General features: G+C 41.2%; 1 protein-coding gene across 2 annotated transcripts in view; it reads left to right on the forward strand.

Moving 5' to 3' along the window:
* chka (choline kinase alpha) overlaps nt 1–17345 on the forward strand; it is a 72098-nt gene that overhangs the window by 33325 nt on the left and 21428 nt on the right. For both annotated transcript variants that reach the window (XM_070899620.1, XM_070899621.1), the window contains one exon: nt 12069–12182. In XM_070899620.1, the coding sequence (XP_070755721.1) occupies nt 12069–12182 (114 nt within the window). The remainder of the gene's footprint in view (nt 1–12068; nt 12183–17345) is intronic.

Consider the following 17345-nt stretch of genomic DNA (forward strand, 5'->3'; position numbering starts at 1 on the left):
TAAACAGTGGGTGCACTCTATCAGTACTGCATTAAAGTGTCAGCATAGAATATCGGCTCAAGTCCTGCAGCGGCACTTGAACCCGTGACTTTCTGACTCTGGCGAGAGTACTACCACTGAGCCAAGTCTGCCACTAACCGGCATTATAGGGTAAATGTACACTTACTGATCTCTTATAAATGTCGTCTTTTCTTGTTTTTCTTCTCATTTCCTGGAGACACTGACTTGTGGAGGGATACAAGCCAAATGGTGTTTTTCATGAGAGCTATTTAACTATCGGGGACAATGTAGCAAAATCCAAACTGTTCCAATATTCACACACATGAACCTTCAGCAAGGGTGATTGGGATACTGATAAGGATTTACTTAAAACATTTTTTTAATTACCCTCTTCCCCCAAACTCGAGCAAATGTAGCATCGTCCGTGCCACCTAGCTCAAATCAGTTAAGTTAGCCCAGACCAGAAATTGACCCGAGAACCTTGCCGACTCTACATTTTGGGCTATATTCTGCAGTTAATTTACTCAATTATCAAGGCAATCACTTTTTTTTAAAATACAGAAAATAATAAAACTACTTAGGGAAAGTAGTTACTTTTGAGTTTGTTAAAATGTAAGCAATTTTTGTTGTTGACTAGCACCCTGGAGTATATTTCTTTAAGAATTCCAGCTTTATCTCACTATAACTTGGCAGTAGTTGAAGTGCCAGTTAAATCGAGTAGCTTTCTGTGCATTTTAAATGTCTAACAGTTCGTCCTAGCGTAATATATTTTCATTTCAAATATTTCTGAACCAAAAGTTGTGAGCAACTTTCTAATTTTTATCGGCACAGTGGCAGAGAAGAGGCTGAGTTTTCAAGGTCAAATTCCAAAGCTGGCATTTTTGGCATAATTATGAACCAGGTGCATTAGCACAGAAAATGAACACAGATTATGAGAAATGGTCTCAAACATTTCTAGGTATCAGAGGTTTAGAAAAAAAACTCAATCTGAAAGAAACTTAGGATGAGCAAAATGGTTGTGGATTGAATCACAGAAAGGTGACTCTTAATGTGTAGAGATAAAAAGCAAAATGAGTGGTGGAATAGAGAACAGTACTACACATTCTTATAAAGCAGGAACAATGGAAATTACAATGAAAAGGCTGTTCTGATTGTATTTGGATTATACAACTTATTATTGAATCAGCAGATTTATGAAATCCTGGATGGAAAATGTGTGGATTGCTAACAGTATTCAGGTGGCTCAACAATGGCTAACAAGGGAAATTAAGGATAGTGTTAAAACAAAGGATGAGGCATATAAATTGACTAGAAAAAACAACAAACCTGAGGACTGGGAGAAATTTAGAATTCAACAGAGGAGGACTAAGGGTTTAATTAAGAAGGGGAAAATAGAGTACGAGAGGAAGCTTGCAGGGAACATAAAAACTGACTGCAAAAGCTTCTATAAATATGTGAAGAGAAAAAGATTAGTAAAGACAAGCGTAGATCCCTTGCAGTTGGATTCAGGTGAATTTATAATGGGGAACAAAGAAATGGCAGACCAATTGAACCAATACTTCGGTTCTGTCTTCACAAAGGAAGATACAAATAACCTTCTGAATGTTCTAGGGGACAGTGGGTCTAGTGAGAATGAGGAACTGAAAGATATCCTTATTAGGCGGGAAATTGTGTTAGGGAAAATGAAGGGATTAAAGGCCGATAAATCCCCGGGTCCTGATAGTATGCATCCCAGAGTACTTAAGGCAGTGGCCCTAGAAATAGTGGATGCATTGGTGATCATTTTCAAACAATCTATCGACTCTGGATCAGTTCCTATGGACTGGAGGGTAGCTAATGTAACGCCACTTTTTTAAAAATGAGGGGGGGAGAGAAAGCGGGTAATAAAAGACCGGTTAGCCTGACACTCAGTAGTGGGGAAAATGGTGGAATCAATCATTAAGGATGAAATAGCAGCCCATTTGGAAAACAGTGACAGGATCGGACCGAGTCAGCATGAATTTATGAAAGGGAAATCATGCTTGACGAATCTTCTGGAATTTTTTGAGGATGTAACTAGTTGAGTGGACAAAGGAGAACCAGTGGATGTGGTGTATTTGGACTTTCAAAAGGCTGTTGACAAGGTCCCGCACAAGAGATTGGTGTGCAAAATCAAAGCGCATGGTATTGCGGGTAATGTACTGACGTGGATAGAGAACTGGTTGGCAGACAGGAAGCAGAGAGTCGGGATAAACTGGTCCTTTTCAGAATGACAGGCAGTTATTAGTGGGGTGCTGCAGAGCTCAGTGCTGGGACCGCAGCTCTTTACAATATACATTAACGATTTGGATGAAGGAATAGAATGTAATATCTCCAAGTTTGCGGATGACACTAAACTGGGTAACGGTGTGAGCTGTGAGGAGGACGCTAAGAGGCTGCAGTGTGACTTGGACAGACTAGGTGAGTGGGCAAATGCATGGCAGATATGCAGTATAATGTGGATAAATGTGAGGTTATCCATTTTGGGGCAAAAACTCGAAGGCAGAATATGATCTGAATGGCAGCGGACTAGAAAAAGGGGAGGTGCAACGAGACCTGGGTGTCATGGTTCATCAGTCACTGAAAGTGGGCACGTAGGTGCAGCAGGCGGTAAAGAAGGCAAATGGTATGTTGGCCTTCATAGCGAGGGGATTTGAGTATAGGAGCAGGGAGGTCTTACTGCAGTTGTACAGGTCCTTGGTGAGGCCTCACCTGGAATATTGTGTTCAGTTTTGGTCTCCTGGTCTGAGGAAGGACATTCTTGCTATGGAGGGAGTTCAGCGAAGGTTCACCAGACTGATTCCAGGGATGGCTGGACTGTAAAATGAGGAGAGACTGGATCAACTGGGCCTTTATTCACTGGCGTTTAGAAGGATGAGAGGGGATCTCATAGAAACACACAAGATTCTGATGGGACTGGACAGGTTAGATGCGGGAAGAATGTTCTTGATGTTGGGGAAGTCCAGAACCAGGGGACATCGTCTTAGGATAAGGGGTAGGCCATTTAGGACTGAGATGAGGAGAAACTTCTTCAGTCAGAGTTGTTAACCTGTGGAATTCCCTGCCGCAGAGAGTTGTTGATGCCAGTTCATTGGATATATTCAAGAGGGAGTTAGATATGGCCCTTACGGTTAAGGGGATCAAGGGGTATGGAGGGAAAGCAGGAAAGGGGTTCTGAAGGAATGATCAGCCATGATCTTATTGAATGGCGGTGCAGACTCAAAGGGCCGAATGGCCTACTCCTGCACCTATTTTCTCTGTTTCACATCCGTTGCAATTGTTTGTTGGTTACTATAGCTGAGTTTGACCTGATGGGTTAAGCTTTACTAAAATTGAAATACCATGGCTAGTCCATAATATTGAAACATTTGTGTACAAGAGTGAGCAATATCTTTTGTACCAGTGCCACCATCCTAAATCAAAAAACTATTTTTTTAGAAAATGAAAATCCAAATACATTGACAATTGTCCAACAAGTGGGAGGGACCATTTTATGGTCGAGTACCACACATACCAATCAGTTAGGATCTTGATGACCTAAGCAGTTAATTTTTACAAAGAATACCAGTCCTTAATGTACATGTTATTTAAACAAACAAAATCATCTGTTATAGATTTGAAATTCGGTCTGATGTGCCAGTGCAGACATAGAAACACTGCCACATGGTGATGTTTGAAGGGGACTAAATTTGGTGTTTGTGGGGGGCCGAAAGTAAAAAGAAAACAAATGTTTGAGCTCGCTCATATAAATAGTATACACCTTGAGGGAGGGTCTTTTACAGAAAAATATAACTAGTGGTTTAGTGCAGGCATTAATCAGTAATATAACCTAAGTTATATTAATGGTTTATACCTTGATAATACTGCATAAATAGCTTGATAGAAATGGTGTCTGACTTTACGGGTGGAAAATTCTGATCGTCCATTCGTTACCAATGTATCTCTTAGCAGCACTCCTAGTTTGAATAACCATCTCTTAATTTGAAGCGGGATGTGTATGTAGCTTATTTGCAACAAGGAGTAAATCAAATTCATAATCGGGAGATAATGGGATTGTGCTGCGCTACCTTCTGGTGACATTCACTAACTCTCAGGATCATGGGGAAAGTGCGTATGTTTATATAAATGTCCTGCCACTCCTTCCTTAATAATCAATTCCAGCATTTTCCCAATGACAGGTACCCTGTATTAGGCTAACTGGTCTATAGCGGATTGGAAAACCGCAAATGTAACACTCCTATTCAAGAAAGGAGGGAGACAGAAAGCAGGAAACTATAGACCAGTTAGCCTAAAATCTGTCATTGGGAAAAATGCTTGAGTCCATTATTAAGGAAGTAGTATCAGGACATTTAGAAAATCACAATACAATCAAGCAGAGTCAGCATGGTTTTATGAAAGGGGAATCATGTTTGATATGAGTTCTTTGAGGATGTAACGAGCAGGGTGGATAAAGGGGAGCAAGTAGATATAGTGTATTTGGATTTCCAGAAGGCATTCGACAAGGTGCCGCATAAAAGGTTACGGCACAAAATAAGTGTTCACGGGGTTGGGGTTAATATAATAGCATGGATTGCGGATTGGCTAGCTAACAGAAAACAGTCAGGATAAATGGGTCATTTTCAGGTTGGCAAACTAACTAGTGGGGTGGCGTAGGGATCAGTGCTGGGTCCTCAACTATTTACAATCTAAATGATTTAGATGAAGGGACCGAGTGTAATATAGCCAAATTTGCTGATACAAAGATAGGTGCGAAAGCCATTTGTGAAGACGACACAAAGAATCTGAAAAGGGTTATAGATCGATTAAGTGAGTGGGCAAAAAATTTGGCAGATGGAGTATAATGTGGGAAAATGTATGAAGAATAAAAGCAAATTATTTAAATGGAGACTACAAAATGCTGCGGTACAGTGGGATCTTGGGGTTCCTTGTATATGAAACACAAAGTTAGCATGCAGGTACAGCAAGTAATTGGGATGGCAAATGGAATGTTGGCTTTTATTGCAAGGGGGATGGAGTATAAAAGTAGGGAAGTCTTGCTACAACTGTACAGGGTGTTGTGAGACCACATCTGGAGTACTGCATACAGTTTTGGTCTCTTTATTATCTCTTTATTTAAGGAGGGATATACTTACATTGGAGACAATTCAGAGAAGGTTCACTTGGTTGATTCCTGACATGAAGGAATTGTCTTATGAAGAAAGGTTGGGCCTATACTCATTGGAGATTAGAAGAATGAGAGGTGATCTTATTGAAACGTCTATAAGATTCTGAGGGGGCTGGACAGGGTTCGATGCAGAGAAGATGTTTTTCCTCGTGGGGAATCTAGAAATAGGGGACATAGTTTCAGAATAAGGGGTCTCACATTTAAAATGGAAATGAGGAATTTTTTCTCTGAGGGTCATGAATCTTTGGAATTCTCTACCTGAGAGCTGTTGAGGCTGTGTCATTGAATATATTTAAGGTGGAGAAAGACAGATTTTTGAATGATAGGGGGTCGAGGGTTATGTGGAGTGGGCAGGAAAGTGGAGTTGAGGCCAAGATCAGATCAGCCATGATCTTATTGAGTGGCGGCGCAGCCTCGAGGAGCCAAATGGCCTATTCCTGCTCCTATTTCTTATGTTTAGGGCAGATTGTTATATTTTTAAAACAACTGACCTGCTTTCATGCTCTTGTGATGTTTTATTATCCGTCTGTAAGTAATAACTGCAGTGCGCAATTCGTACGAGATGATGAGCAACATCTGATCTCAGTTTCTCACTGCAGAATGTACTATTATTTTGCTGACTGGAACAGGAGTCAAGAATGAACTCCATTTTATACTGCATTGCAGTCCAGAGTCTATTGTCCTCTATTTTGTAAGTACTGTTCTGTTCTTAGTCTGGCTTCTGAAAGAAACATTGTGATAAAACAGAAGGATTATAATTGTTGGTCTTGATTCGAAGCTCGCTGTTTGTTCAAACATCAATTGCTTCTATTTTAAAATATTTTCTGTAGAAATATGTTAACATAGAAAATTTACTGTGACTATTTGAAACCCCTCAAATATAAAGTATGCATATTATACTCATCTGTGTGGTCTCTGCCCTAACCAGCCTCCACAAAGAATAATATTCACGAGTGGAATAATCAGCAAAAGATCTGCGCAACTATCATCAGGAATTCATATTTGCTGTTAAATCATAGATTACATTAAAAAAATAAATGTCTTTTACCAGAAATACTCCTCCTCCTGCTCATATTTCTTATGTTAAATTATTTGAAAAAGGTCTGAATTACTATGCCAATTTTTGACTGGCAGAAAACTGGGTTACTTACAATCCCTCTGCGCTAAAGGTGTCTTGAGATGTTAAAATATGACAGATTTCTATACTGTAGTTCGGACCCATCATGCTAGCAATGTTTTTTTTTGTATTTTTCAACAAGGCCATATTCAAAGCTTAACAGATGTTGGAATTTGGTGTTCAGACGCATCTCTGGATTCTGTACAGACTATATGCTCTAGCTGTGAGACTGTCATATCTGTTATGGCTAGGGTAAAACCTTGAATTATTTCAATTAAGAATTGGTCAGTTTAAGTGCTCCAGGGTAGCAAGATATGTAGAATAGTTCAGGTTCTATTTGCGTCGAGAGCCTGTGAAACCATGGGGAGTGAATAATATTTGCATAGAATCTCATTTAGTCTGCTTGAATAAACCACAGTGGAAAAACATTGTATGTAAGTAGACTATGAAAAGAAGTAGGCACAGTTAAACGGATCAAGGGGGAAAACTGGCAGTGGATGGCAAACTGCAAAATATTGGAAAAGAATTAGTTTTGTTAACAGCTGCTGAAGGATTATACATTGTTAATAATAGTAAAATTTCCCAGTTTGAATTGTTTTATGTAATGCCAGTACACACAAGATTTAGTTGGCAAGTAATTTGTGTTGGGTTTTCAGGAGGTAGCATTGCGCCATTGCATTTGCACTTGCTCTATGCATTCCCTGTTGTAACGTGGCATTTTTAGTGGTTTCCGAGCTGTGCTAGTATGTGTCTCAACTGTTGAGATTATAATGACAAGAATGGCACATTGGTATGCTATTTGTGGCTCTCCCACTGCCTGCAGGGATTTAATGGATTTCTGTAAAGCTGAAGCTAGCTGACAATGGAAAAACTGATGTACCATAAAAATGTTGCAACTCAGAATTTGAAATTGGACAATACTTGATCTAGATATTCTCATTATTGAATTTTTAAAAAAATTGGTGCAGATTTTTCTGTTCCTAGCTTGGGCATATTGAATCGCCTATGAGCAGTGCATAGAGAAAAATTGGATGGGCAGATCATATGCCCATGAGGGAGCCAGCCAATTTCCCATCCATTCATTTAAATGGACAGAAAATTGGGCTGGTTCCTTCATGACCCTCTCAACCAATTTTTAATCTTTGTGCTGTGCCCAGGTGAATCGGTACCCTCAGGTGCAGGAACAGGAAAATCTGCCCTATTGCATTTTAAAGGAAAAACTGAAAGCCAATTCCTGGTGGCTTACCTCTATATGTATTGCTCGCATGTTTGAAATGGGTGCTTGGTGATTTCCATACTGTTTGCTTAGGATCACCCAGGTAGAGGTAGAATCGACTGTTTTTGGGAAAGTTGTTCTTTGCTTTTTTTCGACCTGCCACATTACATAGCTGTTTCTACATTATTACTTTCACAAGTTATTTCAGCTGTTTGCTGCTGACTATTTGTAATACAAGGCTCCCTTTGTACAGACCTCCAGGCTCAGCATTGTTGCTGCCACCAGGTGTCAACCTCCGCTCCAACCACAGTGCTCAGTATTGGCATTCCATTCAGCCTGCTAATGGCCATCATGGATTTGCAAAAAGAGTACAGGCAGAGGCAAAAAAAATGTTTGCACCTCTGGTATCTGGTGCCCACTTTCATTTGGTCCAGGAATTATGTGTTTAGACTCTGGCACACCAATTGGCCTTCTCTGCTTCACAAGAGACATGGTGATCGAGTTATACTGTCTGCTGGAGTCTGATCTGCAGACAAGATCTAACACATGGATAGCCCTGCCTGTTGCTGTGCAAGTTATTACTGGATTGAACTTTTATTCCACTGGATCCTTGCAAGCCACCAGTGCTGCGTTAGTCCACCGATTATTTGAGCAAGTAACAGAAACCATGTTTATCTGGGACAATGTTTTTGTTACTTTCACCATGGAACGGAGGTGACACTATTAGAGGATGCAGTACTTTTTAAGCAAGTGTCCGGCTTTCCTAAAATATAGGACTTTCATTGGCACACATGTAGACATCAAAGCCTTCGCCCACTCCCTCTACGGCCTCCATCCAGTGATTTGGTGGATGAGGCATTGAAATTTGGCATGTCTGTCACTAGTGCGATAAGTTTGGGCAGCCTTCTTTAAAATCAGACAAAACAGATGTTTTCAGCATTAGCTGTGACATGAGTTGCACCTCAATGGCCAGCCTACCAAAAGTGTGAAAGAAATATTACAGATCATGCAAGTAGTTTGAGAAGCCATTGTTGGCCTGGTCGAGGACGCTAGCGTTGCTGGCAAAACATGCAACAATTGGGTGAGGCAAAGGTTAACTTTCCTTTTTGGCACCCACACTTTATAGACATGATAACTTGGGGGCAAGGGTGATGTGTGAGGGGCACGGCCAGTGCTTTCTAGGCTGTGCTGTTGTGGCACCACGCTCTGCTCAGTGCACACACAGGAGATGCATTACTATTATTTTGAATGGGCATATGTTCGAGAACCGTACCTTTGGCGGTACTCTTCCTCAGACTGGAGAAATTGCTTCTTCTTTTCTCCCACAACTTATGGACGTGGGAAACTGCATTTACATGGTTGACCACCTCTTGCCATGCTATCTGTACATTAACTTAGATGGGCCATCTACTTCTGCTGCACCTCAAAAGGATAGTGATGCTTCTGCTGCACCTCCCCATGCTCATCTCGACTTTCTTCAGTGAAAGGGCTGTTCTCCCACTAGCTCCGCACATCTAGCCTTATACCTAGTCAGGCACCACGCAAAACAGCCAGCAAGCTTGTAAGAATCACTGGACACTTATTTTTTTTTCCTCGAATGTTGCAGTAGTGCTCTCTGCTTACCTAGGAAATGCACAGAACATTTAAAATATTTTGCCTAACACAGAGGTTTGCACATTGGTCTAGGAGCATGGGAGCTGATCCAAAAGCAACAATCCTGGATGCCTTTACCTAAAATCAAGGAGTCGTCCCTGAGGCCTGCATTAAGATCAATACCTTTTATCAGGTCCAAACTATCTTATTGAGAAAAGGCACATGACTGGTAGCTATGGGTCCCATTTCCTAATACCCTTTTGTGGGATACTGTTTATTTCAAACTAGTGCCAAATGTCAAGCTGACGATTGGAAAATTATTTAAAGGAGTACAGTACAATGTGCAGTGGTGTGTCCATGCATGTGCATTTTGGAACTTTTCCAGAAGGAATTTGTACCCTGCTAATTTTTAGATTGTTTGAAAGTAGATGTACCTTTGTGAATGGCTTAAAATTGTATAACTGGAGCTACATTGAACCTATTGACTTCATAGTTCCAAAAATTTTAATTACATATATAAGGTTTAAGTTGAATAACATGGCACATGTTGCTATGACTTAAATGTAGTTCTGGTTGATCATATTTGTGACCTTAGATTGTGGGAAATAAAAATGCTTTTTGATGTCGTGACATTACAATGACAAATTAATCCTTTTAAAAAGAAAATGCTACTCAGCCCAAGTGTTTAATTCTATGCTAAACTAGGGTGGTAGTCATATTGGAGGAAACCGTCGGGGATCTACAAAAGGAGTTGTATAATATCTGTAAAGAGGCAACATAATGGTAGACGAAACAGGGTTTTTGTCAAACCTGTACCAATGTTACAGCGGCAGAGAGGGAGTAGCTCCAAGGAATTTCCCCATGGTATTCTAAATATGTTTTGTTAATGAATTACAAGTTCTCCCTATTTTTATTTGGAATTATATCTGATATCTACCTAGATATTTATAGTTTGAAATTATATAGCAATTTTCCCCCTCCACTATTTTAATTGAGCATGAGCTCGTTTAAGTTTTCGTACAACTTTATCTTACAGTAATTTCAGTTTTGTAGACCCAGTTAAATAAAATCTTCTTTTTAATGCTGGCCAAAACTTGAAGGTTCTGTTCACAATGTACTCTTAAAGGCCATTGAGAAAAAAATGAGAATAACCAAGACACTCCGGCTGATCTCTGGGACTTTGCTTATCACAATGTGCCAATTTCAATGGGGCAGAAATCTTGACCTCCCCGGGTCCGTAGGGGGAGTGTACGGATCCGGGAAGGAATCGCAAAAGCCGGTTTTCGGCACGCAATGCGCATGTGCTGAAAACCGGCTTTTCCAATTTGTCAAGCTCTGGTTTGACAGATCCTCCGTCTCCCCACAGCCAGGACAGTCACATGGGCAAGATTGCAGTATTTACCCATCTCTTGCCCAGCAAATGTCCTGAAAAATCTTGCGCCTGGTAAAAGCAATAGCCTACTTTTACCAGCGTAAGAGTTTTTAAAAACATACAAAAACATAAAAATTAAATTTTAAGAACACATTTGAATGTTTTAAAAACCCTGCCAACTAAGGTAAATTTATTTTTAACCCTAATTACAAAACTTTTTTAAAAAATCGTGTGTGTGTGTGTATATATATATATATATATCTAAAACATTTATTAACTTTAATTTCAATTAAATTTAATTGAGATATTTTTTATTTTGTGTTTAGTGTGTTTTTTTTCTGATTAATAGCAATGAGAACTCATGGAGTTCTCATTGCTATCAATGAGAATGGTGTGGAATACTTTACCTGATGGTGCAGTCACGTGGAGGATGGGAGCATGCTCCGTAGCCTGGGAAGAGAAGGCCTCCCCACCGGATCCCAGGTGCCTCTGGGACCACCAGGTAAATTTGTAAAAATTCTCCGGTCGGAGGCATTTGTTTGAAAGAAGCCTCCGACAGGAATTTCAGGGCCATTAGCTATTATTTATAATTACTGTCTGCTTTCTGTGAAGCCATTCTTGTATGCATTTTGCTATTTTTATGCCTGGAGATTTCATTTTAAGTTTCATTTCTTTTGTTGGGGACCTTGTGGGGAAAAAAAATGTCAGTTTTATAATGGTTGCTTTATCATTCATTAATTATTACTTCCTCAAACTGGATGATCGTTAGATATCACTCCCCTCTCATAGACCTGCAATGGCTTCCAATTCTTCTGACATATGTAAGTGTGTAGCAAGGAGGATTCCAGTCTAGGAGTTGTGGTATTCTATGTGTCTGATGTTTGAGACTTTAAATCAAACCATTGAGAAATTCATGTAAATAGAGTTTCTGTTTGACTGATATGTTGTGCACACTTTATCACCATAGGGAAGTTCTCTAGTAACCTAAAATTAGGCACAGGTTATTGAATATTGGCGTTTAACCAGTTAAAATTACACTTTACAATTGGAGTACTGGTAAACATCCCGCTGCTTGTCCTGTTAGAACCACCCTAAATGTGAAATATTCCAATGCCCTGTCATTGGTCTATTTCTCACATCCTATCATTGAACCAGAGTGCTGAGGACCTGTCTGGCTCAGGTATTGGATTATCAAGTCTGACACAGAGCAGTGACTTGATCCCAATCATCCATCTTGGAGTCAATTTGACTTGAGTCCAGCTTCCCCCTCAAAGGATGGTCATCATTCAGAAAACTTGAAATGATCAGTGGTAATGTCCTAGTGATGAGGTAGGACAGGCTATTCTTGAGGTTGGGATCAAATAGAGTGTTCAGGTGTTGCAGGTGTTACCCTGAAATTCCAACCCATGTTACATTCGTCTTGGTGAGCATAAAAGTTCCCAAATTTAGTTTTAATTTCATTTTTTAATAATGAAAGGGTTTAGTTAGATCCAAAACTCATTTCAAAACATCGATCTAATGTATTACTAAAAAGTTTTTTTTAGATCATTAAAAATTAAATTGTGGTATTCACTTGTCTCTTGCATAGGGAACTGAAGCCATGGTGTTGGAAAGTGTTATGTTTGCTATCTTGGCAGAACGATCACTTGGTCCGAAGCTATATGGAATCTTTCCTCAGGGTCGTTTGGAACAGTTCATTGCAGTAAGTCTGATTATCTTTGATAATGCGAATCATTGATTGTGTTCTGTTGTCTTTGCGTTTTCACTAGGCTACAGCTGCTTGTGGGAAAAATATTTTGGCAACCAGTGTGCTGTTAGATTTTTTGATAATAGCAATACTATCAGTCTCGGCCTTGAGTATACTCAACGACTGAGTCTCCACCGCCCTCTGCGGCAGAGAATTCCAAAGATTCATCACCCTCCGACTGAAGAAATTTCTCCTCTTCTCTGTCCTAAAATGGCTGACCCCTTACCCGGAGACTTGAGACCCCTGGTTCTAGACTCCAGTCAGGGTGGGAAACCAGCCTCTCCGCATCTACCTTGTCAATCCCTCCCTCAGAATCCTGCGTTTCACCGCGATCGAGCCTCATTCTTCTAAACCCCAGGGAGTGTAGGTCGGGAGAGGGAGGTGGAGCACAGCCATACTGTGCATCCCACCATGGTGAGTGCAATCGAGCTCCGCCTAGTGGCCGGCTGTGGTAATGCAACTGCTGCTGTAAACGTGATTAAAGTCACACGAACATAAGAAGCAGGAGGAGGTCATATGGCCCCTCGAGATGGACTTGGGTTCACTTCCCTGCCCGTTCCCCATAACACCTTATTCCCTTATCGGTTAAGAAACTGTCTATCTCTGTCTTAAATTTATTCAGTATCCCAGCTTCCACAACTCTGAGGCAGCGAATTCCACAGATTTACAACCCTCAGAGAAGAAATTCCTCCACATCTCAGTTTTAAATGGGCGGCCCCTTATTCTAAGATTATGCCCCCTAATTCTAGTCTGCCCCCATCAGTGGAAACATCCTCTCTGCATCCACCCTGTCAAGCCCCCTCATAATAGAAACATAGAAAATAAGTGCAGGAGTAGGCCATTCGGCCCTTCGAGCCTGCACCGCCATTCAATGAGTTCATGGCTGAACATGCAACTTCAGTAACTCATTCCTGCTTTCTCTCCATACCCTTTGATCGCTTTAGCTGTAAAGGTCACATCTAACTCCCTTTTGAACATATCTAACGAACTGTCCTCAAGAACTTTCTGTGGCAGAGAATTCCACAGATTCACAATTCTCTGAGTGAAGAAGTTTCTCCTCATTTCGGTCCTAAATGGCTTACCCTTTTATCCTTAGACTGTGACTCCTGGTTCTGGACTTCCCCAACGTCGGGAACATTCTTCCTGCATCTAATATGTCCAATCCCATCAGAATTTTATGTTTCCAAGAGATCCTCTCTCATTCTTCTAAATTCCAGTGAATATAAGCTTAGTCGATCCAGTCTGTCTTCATATATCAGTCCTGCCATCCCGGCAATCAGTCTGGTGAACCTTCGCTGCACTCCCTCAATAGCAAGAATGTCCTTCCTCCGATTAGGAGACCAAAACTGTACACACTATTCAAGGTGTACAACTGCAGTAAGACCTCCCTGCTCCAATGCTCCAATACTCAAATCCCCTAGCTATGAAGGCCAACATGCCATTTACCGCCTTCACTGCCTGCTGTACCTGCATGCCAACTTTCAATGACTGATGTACCATGACACCCAGGTCTCGTTGCACCTTCCCTTTTCCTAATCTGTCACCATTCAGATAATAATCTGTCTCTCTGTTTTTGCCACCAAAGTGGATGACCTCACATTTATCTACATTATACTGCATCTGCCATGTATTTGTCCACTCAACTAACCTATCCAAATCACCCTGCAGCTTCTTAGCATCCTCCTCACAGCTCACACTGCCACCCTGCTTAGTTTCATCTGCAAACTTGGAGTTATTACATTCAATTCCTTCGTCCAAATCGTTGATGTATATTGTAAATAACTGGGGGCCCAGCACTGAACCTTGCGGTACCCCACTAGTCACTGCCTGCCATTCTGAAAAGAACCCGTTTATTCCTACTCTTTGCTTCCTGTCTGCCAACCAGTTTTCTATCCACGTCAATACATTACCCCCAATACCATGTGCTTTGATTTTGCACACTAATCTCTTGTGTGGGACCTTGTCAAAAGCCTTTTGAAAGTCCAAATACACCACATCCACTGGTTCACCCTTGTAGACTCTACTAGTTACATCCTCAACAAATTCTAGAAGATTTGTCAAGCATGATTTCCCTTTCATAAACTCATAGACTTGGACCGATCCTGTCACTGCTTTGCAAATGCGCTGCTATTATGTCTTGAATAATTGATTCCAACATTTTCCCCATTACCGAAGTCAGGCTAACTGGTCTATAATTCCCTGTTTTCTTTCTCTCCCTCCATTTTTAAAAAGTGGGGTTACATTAGCTACCCTCCAATCCATAGGAACTGATCCAGAGTCTATCGAATGTTGGAAAATGACCACCAATGCATCCACTATTTCTAAGGCCTCTTCCTTAGACTGCATCCCAGAGTACTTATCAGGCCCTGGGGATTTATCGGCCTTCAATCCCATCAATTTCCCAACACAATTTCCTGATTAATAAGGATTTCCTTCAGTTCCTCCTTCTCGCAAGATCCTCAGTCCCCTAGTATTTCCGGAAGGTTATTTGTGTCTTCCTCAATGAAGACAGAACTCAAGTATTTGTTCAATTGGTCTGCCATTTCTTTGTTCCCCATTATAAATTCACCTGATTCTGACTGCAAAAGACCTACATTTGTCTTCACTAATCATTTTCTCTTCACATACCTATAGAAGCTCTTCCTTGGATTTAACACTATCCCTAATTTCCCTTGTTAGCCATGGTTGAACCACCTTTCCTGTTTTATTTTTACATCAGACAGGGATGTATAATTGTTGAAGTTCATTCATGTGATCTTTAAATCTTGTACGTTTCGATAAGATCACCTCTCAATCTTCTGAATTCCAATGAGTAGAGGCCCAACCTACTCAACCTTTCCTCATAAGTCAACCCCCTCATCTCCGGAATCCACCTAGTGAACCTTCTCTGAACTGCCTCCAAAGCAAGTATATCCTTTTTGTTATTATGGAAACCAAAACTGCATGGAGTATTCCAGGTGTGGCCTCACCAATACCCTCTACAGCTGTAACAAGACTTTCCTGCTTTTATACTCCATCCCCTTTGCAATAAAGGCCAAGATTCCATTGGTCTTCCTGATCACTTGCTGTATCTGCATACTATCCTTTTGTGTTTCATGCACAAATACCCCCAGGTCCCGCTGCACTGCAGCACTTTGCAATCTTTTTCCATTTAAATAATAACTTGCTCTTTGATTTTTTTTCTGCCAAAGTGCATGACCTCACACTTTCCAACATTATACTCCATCTGCCAAATTTTTGCCCACTCACTTAGCCTGTCTATGTCCTTTTGCAGATTTTCTGTGTCCTCCTCACACATTGCTTTTCCCCCCCATCTTTGTATCGTCAGCAAACTTGGCTACGTTGCACTCGATCTCTTCTTCCAATTCGTTAATACAGATTGTAAATAATTGGGGTCCCAGCACTGATCCCTGAGGCTCCCCACTGGTTACTGATTGCCAACCCGAGAATGAACCATTTATACCGACTCTTTTCTGTTCGTTAGCCAATCCTCTATCCATGCTAATAATATCCCCAGTCCTGTGAACTTTTATCTTGTGCCGTAACCTTTTATGTGGCACCTTGTCAAATGCCTTCTGGAAGTCCAAATACATGATGTACTGGAGCCGTTTTGTAGAGTCTGTGTTTGTGATGTTGTAAAAAATATATCAGTGGGAGTGTGGCGATTTTGGGGGGAGTCCCGGTGGAAAATGTTTGGGGGAGAGGTGTGCAGGGGGTGAGAGGTTTGCAGCCCATGCCCCAAAGACCTGCTGCATTTGCACCCTGGAATATCGGAGGACGAGCGTGTCTGGAGCAGTCCCCAATAGCGGGGGCTAGTGGGGAAGCGGGGGGTGGGGGGGGCGGTGGTATTCAGTCCAACTGCAGCCTCCTGTGCTGAGTGTCTCGTTTCGTTTCCCGCACCGACCATCGTGCATCGGCTCCATATTAATTCTGCCGTTGCTGCTGCTGTTCACATCCCTACTGAATTGAATTCATTTTGTTAGTTGGTGTTTGTTTCTGCTGATGATAACCCTTGAACTAGGCTGGAGTTTAATATTTTTATATTTCAAATAACAGTGTCGATATTTGATGTCTCCAAGATAAGAGGAGACTAATTCATGTCCTGTTACTGACTGCTCCATTTTTGATCGGAGCGGAGGAGTGGAGAGTGTTCGGGGCCCAGAAGAGGCGAGGGCCCAGGGGCAGCACGGGCCAGCCCACACTGCGGTCTATGCACAGTAGGAGTATGCGTGGGCACTAGGTCCATGCAGCAGAGCTTGGTCTCCAGTCGTCTTGGTTAACCCTTGCCACTGGTGATGCCTGTGTGGTGGCTGGTGTGCAATGACCATCCCACGTTAAAAGAATCCAAGCACAGGCATCTTCCACCCTTCAACATGTAGTTCTGGACCTGGAATGTCGGGTCCCTCATTGAACCACCTGTGAACTCGCCCCTTTTTGGTGTGGAAGCAGGTCATACTCGATACGAGGGTCTGCCTAATACGAATATTAGATATTGCACAGTAAAAATTCTGGATCTCTTCCAAAAGAACTATCTTAGTTGAGCACAATTAAACAGAAAACTCAGTTATTGCAGTTACATTTTACTAAGGCAGTAACACCTGCCTGCATGGAGGAAGAAATCGACTCCTCACCAAAACAGAAATTGCTTCCCAATCTCGAAGTTACAAATTTGTTTTTGTGCCGAACTACGGAGCAGTACAATGAATATAAACATATAAAATATATACTTACATAGTTAAAAACCAGTGAACACCTTTAATTAGAAAATAATTTGTAATCAACAAGATATTTACTGAGGTAAATTTCATGGGATTTTCATAAGAAGCCCCAATTCAATTAGATTTCCTTGGTGCGCTGCAAGTGTTTCCAAATAGCAACATTAGTTGAGAATGATTATACAAAAGCAAAATACTGCGGATGCTGGAGATCTGATCTGAAAACAGAAAATGCTGGAAAGGCTCAGCAGGTCAGGCAGCATCCGTAAAGAGAACTATTAATGTTTCAAGACAATGATCTTTCGTCAGAACTGGAATATTAACTGTGCTACCTGACCTGAGTATTTCCAGCATTTTCTGTGTTTATTTTGGAATGATTATGTTCAGCTATTAGGCCTTGTAA

The sequence above is a fragment of the Pristiophorus japonicus genome, chromosome 14 (assembly GCF_044704955.1).
Source record: "Pristiophorus japonicus isolate sPriJap1 chromosome 14, sPriJap1.hap1, whole genome shotgun sequence".
In the NCBI taxonomy this organism is placed as follows: Eukaryota; Metazoa; Chordata; class Chondrichthyes; family Pristiophoridae; genus Pristiophorus; species Pristiophorus japonicus.